The 6000-nt window shown below is 38.9% G+C and overlaps 1 protein-coding gene across 1 annotated transcript in view; it reads left to right on the plus strand.

The window, feature by feature from the left end:
* Positions 1-4085, plus strand: part of LOC121843888 (GTP-binding protein Rheb-like) — a 42428-nt gene extending 38343 nt beyond the window's left edge. Inside the window, exon 8 of the mRNA XM_042313755.1 lies at positions 3698-4085. Within this exon, the coding sequence (XP_042169689.1) occupies positions 3698-3790 (93 nt within the window). The 3' untranslated portion in view covers positions 3791-4085. The remainder of the gene's footprint in view (positions 1-3697) is intronic.
* Positions 4086-6000: the final 1915 nt, after the last annotated feature.

Below are 6000 nucleotides of genomic sequence, written 5' to 3' on the forward strand. Positions count from 1 at the left end.
TTCTATTCTACTGTAGTCTGTTCTATTCTACTGTAGTCTGTTCTATTCTACTGTAGTCTGTTCTACCTTAGTCTATTATATTCTACTGTAGTCTGTTCTATTCTACCGTAGTCTGTTCTATTCTACTGTAGTCTGTTCTATTCTACTGTATTCTGTTCTGCTGTATTCTGTTCTATTCTACTGTAGTCTGTTCTATTCTACTGCAGTCTGTTCTGTTCTACCGTAGTCTGTTCTATTCTACTGTAGTCTGTTCTATTCTACTGTAGTCTGTTCTGTTCTACCGTAGTCTGTTATATTCTACTGCAGTCTGTTCTATTCTACTGTATTCTGTTCTACTGTAGTCTGTTCTATTCTACTGTATTCTGTTCTGCTGTAGTCTGTTCTACTGTAGTCTGTTCTATTCTACTGTATTCTGTTCTACTGTAGTCTGTTCTATTCTACTGTATTCTGTTCTGCTGTAGTCTGTTCTACTGTAGTCTGTTCTATTCTACTGTATTCTGTTCTACTGCAGTCTGTTCTATTCTACTGTAGTCTGTTCTACTGTAGTCTGTTCTATTCTACTGTAGTCTGTTCTATTCTACCGTAGTCTGTTCTATTCTACTGTAGTCTGTTCTATTCTACTGTAGTCTGTTCTATTCTACTTTATTCTGTTCTGCTGTATTCTGTTCTATTCTACTGTAGTCTGTTCTATTCTACTGTAGTCTGTTCTATTCTACTTTATTCTGTTCTACTGCAGTCTGTTCTATTCTACCGTAGTCTGTTCTATTCTACTGTAGTCTGTTCTATTCTACTGCAGTCTGTTCTATTCTACCGTAGTCTGTTCTATTCTACTGTAGTCTGTTCTATTCTACTGTAGTCTGTTCTATTCTACTGTAGTCTGTTCTATTCTACTGTATTCTGTTTTGCTGTATTCTGTTCTATTCTACCGTGGTCTGTTCTATTCTACCGTAGTCTGTTCTATTCTACTGTATTCTGTTCTATTCTACTGTAGTCTGTTCTATTCTACCGTAGTCTGTTCTATTCTACTGTAGTCTGTTCTATTCTACTGTAGTCTGTTCTGCTGTATTCTGTTCTATTCTACTGTGGTCTGTTCTATTCTACTGTAGTCTGTTCTACTGTAGTCTGTTCTATTCTACTGTAGTCTGTTCTATTCTACTGTAGTCTGTTCTGCTGTATTCTGTTCTATTCTACTGTGGTCTGTTCTATTCTACTGTAGTCTGTTATACTGTAGTCTGTTCTATTCTACCGTAGTCTGTTCTACTGTAGTCTGTTCTGCTGTATTCTGTTCTATTCTACTGTGGTCTGTTCTATTCTACTGTAGTCTGTTCTACTGCAGTCTGTTCTATTCTACTGTAGTCTGTTCTATTCTACTGTATTCTGTTCTGCTGTATTCTGTTCTATTCTACTGTAGTCTGTTCTATTCTACTGTAGTCTGTTCTATTCTACTGTAGTCTGTTCTATTCTACTGTATTCTGTTCTATTCTACTGTAGTCTGTTCTATTCTACTGTAGTCTGTTCTATTCTACTGTATTCTGTTCTGCTGTATTCTGTTCTATTCTACTGTAGTCTGTTCTATTCTACTGTAGTCTGTTCTATTCTACTGTAGTCTGTTCTATTCTACTGTATTCTGTTCTATTCTACTGTATTCTGTTCTATTCTACTGTAGTCTGTTCTATTCTACTGTAGTCTGTTCTATTCTACTGTAGTCTGTTCTATTCTACTGTAGTCTGTTCTATTCTACTGTATTCTGTTCTGCTGTATTCTGTTCTATTCTACTGTAGTCTGTTCTATTCTACTGCAGTCTGTTCTGTTCTACCGTAGTCTGTTCTATTCTACTGTAGTCTGTTCTATTCTACTGTAGTCTGTTCTGTTCTACCGTAGTCTGTTATATTCTACTGCAGTCTGTTCTATTCTACTGTATTCTGTTCTACTGTAGTCTGTTCTATTCTACTGTATTCTGTTCTGCTGTAGTCTGTTCTACTGTAGTCTGTTCTATTCTACTGTATTCTGTTCTACTGTAGTCTGTTCTATTCTACTGTATTCTGTTCTGCTGTAGTCTGTTCTACTGTAGTCTGTTCTATTCTACTGTATTCTGTTCTACTGCAGTCTGTTCTATTCTACTGTAGTCTGTTCTACTGTAGTCTGTTCTATTCTACTGTAGTCTGTTCTATTCTACCGTAGTCTGTTCTATTCTACTGTAGTCTGTTCTATTCTACTTTATTCTGTTCTGCTGTATTCTGTTCTATTCTACTGTAGTCTGTTCTATTCTTCTGTAGTCTGTTCTATTCTACTTTATTCTGTTCTACTGCAGTCTGTTCTATTCTACCGTAGTCTGTTCTATTCTACTGTAGTCTGTTCTATTCTACTGTAGTCTGTTCTATTCTACCGTAGTCTGTTCTATTCTACTGTAGTCTGTTCTATTCTACTGTAGTCTGTTCTATTCTACTGTAGTCTGTTCTATTCTACTGTATTCTGTTTTGCTGTATTCTGTTCTATTCTACCGTGGTCTGTTCTATTCTACCGTAGTCTGTTCTATTCTACTGTATTCTGTTCTATTCTACTGTAGTCTGTTCTATTCTACCGTAGTCTGTTCTATTCTACTGTAGTCTGTTCTATTCTACTGTAGTCTGTTCTGCTGTATTCTGTTCTATTCTACTGTGGTCTGTTCTATTCTACTGTAGTCTGTTCTACTGTAGTCTGTTCTATTCTACTGTAGTCTGTTCTATTCTACTGTAGTCTGTTCTGCTGTATTCTGTTCTATTCTACTGTGGTCTGTTCTATTCTACTGTAGTCTGTTATACTGTAGTCTGTTCTATTCTACCGTAGTCTGTTCTACTGTAGTCTGTTCTGCTGTATTCTGTTCTATTCTACTGTGGTCTGTTCTATTCTACTGTAGTCTGTTCTACTGCAGTCTGTTCTATTCTACTGTAGTCTGTTCTATTCTACCGTAGTCTGTTCTATTCTACTGTAGTCTGTTCTGCTGTATTCTGTTCTATTCTACTGTAGTCTGTTCTACTGCAGTCTGTTCTATTCTACCGTAGTCTATTCTACTGTAGTCTGTTCTGCTGTATTCTGTTCTATTCTACTGTAGTCTGTTCTATTCTACTGCAGTCTGTTCTGTTCTACCGTAGTCTGTTCTATTCTACTGTATTCTATTCTACTGTAGTCTGTTCTGTTCTGCTGTAGTCTGTTCTATTCTACTGTAGTCTGTTCTATTCTACTGTAGTCTGTTCTATTCTACTGTAGTCTGTTCTGTTCTACTGTAGTCTGTTCTATTGTACTGTGGTCTGTTCTATTGTAGTCTGTTCTATTCTACTGTAGTCTGTTCTATTCTACTGTAGTCTGTTCTATTCTACTGTAGTCTGTTCTGTTCTACTGTAGTCTGTTCTATTCTACTGTGGTCTGTTCTATTGTAGTCTGTTCTATTCTACTGTAGTCTGTTCTATTCTACTGTAGTCTGTTCTATTCTACTGTAGTCTGTTCTGCTGTATTCTGTTCTATTCTACTGTAGTCTGTTCTATTCTACTGTAGTCTATTCTATTCTACTGTATTCTGTTCTATTCTACTGTAGTCTGTTCTATTCTACTGTATTCTATTCTATTCTACTGTATTCTACTCTTATTCTGTTTCTGCTTCCTCAGACGGCAGTGGAGGTGTTATATTCTAACCTGTGTGTGTCTGTGTGTGTGTGTGTCAGACGGCGGTGGAGGTGTTCAAGCGGATGATCCTGGAGGCGGAGAAGCTGGAAGGCGGCGTCCAACCAGGGAAGACTTCCTGCTCCTTGATGTAGAGCTGCTGATCAATCAGAACAGAGAACCGAACACTACACTGGGATATCCAGTTACTTGAAGGCTTCCTGCCAGTACAACTACTACTCTTCCAACTGTCTTCAACAGTCTTCAACAGTCTTCAACTGTCTTCCAACTTCCAACAGTTTATTTTTCAGTATTTCTGTTTGTCATGAAAGGGTGAGTGGCTGTCATACTGTACATTTCCCACAATCCACTTCTCGTTTCTTCTGTGCTCAGCCCTGATGCGAAACTGAGAGCCACGTCTAGAAATAACCCCTAGACCCTACACCCTTACCCCCCTAGTCACTTCTCTTAGCCCCTAGCATCCAGGGGTGGGGTTTAGGGTCTGTTTCTGTAACCTTGTTTGACCATCCTGATCTTGCAAAAGTACAGCGGTCAGGATGGTAGATCAGACTACTGTTTCTCATAAAGACGTATCAGAAACTATGTCTGGCTTCTCACATGGGGCTGCACAGGTGTCCATTCTGGCTTTATGGTGGACGGGTGACTATGGAAGATCAGAGATGTTCAACCTCCTCATATTAGAGATGCTATGAAGACCGAACATTCCCTTCTATTGAATTGTTTTAAAAAAATATATTTTTTATTTAAACAATGATTATTTTATCTTCTTTTCTCTATCCATGGAATTAGTCCACTGTGTCACCAGGGTGGAGCTAGCATGCCATGGTTGTTTTTACGCATACTAAGCTGTTCATTTTAGTGTATTGTTTCAAAGGAAACAAACACTCATTAGGATCAGGTGTGGTTAATTAGTGGGCGTGGCCAACACACCTGACCACGCTTAACAAGATACAGGAGAGAGAGTTGTGTTGATGCAGAGAACGGAATGTATGTTTTTAAATAACTTTAGTAACGTTGAGAGAATGTTTTCTGTGGTTTTTATGGAAATGGACTTTAAATAAAACCACGAGGAAACCTGTCAGAAACGTTATGCTGTAGTACTGAAATTCCCACAGAAGAACGTTGTTTCTTAACGTTCACTGAACTATTTTAAAACGTCAAACCAGTTGTAGAACGTTTCTAAATCATTACCAAAATTGAAATTAAATGTAACCATGTTTGACATTTTAGGAAACGTTCTGTTAAAGTAATGAAATACCAAGAAAATGTCATTTTCGAAAGTTACATAATTGTGCTGAGAATGTTCCAAAGCCAATCAACGACCCTGCACCGTTCCCAGAACGTTGTGAGAAGGTTGTATGCAAAATAACCATAGGACAACCGCACTCTCACCAAGCACTAAGAAACGTTCTCAGAACGTCATGTGCTAGCTGGGCTCTGTCATTGTTGTCATTGTCAATCCATACATCACTAAAACTTTTTACAGGAAATCTTCCAGTAAACTTCAGGGAGAATCCTAACTTCCTTAAGTCAAATATTCCGCTCGTCTCCCATTGACATCAACGCATGAATAAGTGAACATTCAATTTATGTGTAAGTTACGATTTGTTCTTTGGTCATTTCTGATGCATTAGTAGCTGTTCATCTGTCCCTCTTATCCCTCTAGCTCTTTATCTACTTCATTTTCAGTCAGATGTGTCCCCCCCTCCCCCCCATAGCTGTTCATCTGTCCCTCTTATCCCTCTAGCTCTTTATCTACTTCATTTTCAGTCAGATGTGTCCCCCCTCCCCCCATAGCTGTTCATCTGTCCCTCTTATCCCTCTAGCTCTTTATCTACTTCATTTTCAGTCAGATGTGTCCCCCTCCCCCATAGCTGTTCATCTGTCCCTCTTATCCCTCTAGCTCTTTATCTACTTCATTTTCAGTCAGATGTGTCCCCCCCCATAGCTGTTCATCTGTCCCTCTTATCCTTCTAGCTCTTTATCTACTTCATTTTCAGTCAGATGTGTCCCCCTCCCCCATAGCTGTTCATCTGTCCCTCTTATCCCTCTAGCTCTTTATCTACTTAATTTTCAGTCAGATGTGTCCCCCCCCCCATAGCTGTTCATCTGTCCCTCTTATCCCTCTAGCTCTTTATCTACTTCATTTTCAGTCAGATGTGTGTCCCCCTCCCCCCATAGCTGTTCATCTGTCCTCTTATCCCTCTAGCTCTTTATCTACTTCATTTTCAGTCAGATGTGTCCCCCCCCCCATAGCTGTTCATCTGTCCCTCTTATCCTTCTAGCTCTTTATCTACTTCATTTTCAGTCAGATGTGTCCCCCTCCCCCCATAGCTGTTCATCT

The sequence above is a fragment of the Oncorhynchus tshawytscha genome, unplaced genomic scaffold (genome assembly GCF_018296145.1).
Source record: "Oncorhynchus tshawytscha isolate Ot180627B unplaced genomic scaffold, Otsh_v2.0 Un_contig_13987_pilon_pilon, whole genome shotgun sequence".
Lineage (NCBI taxonomy): Eukaryota > Metazoa > Chordata > Actinopteri > Salmoniformes > Salmonidae > Oncorhynchus > Oncorhynchus tshawytscha.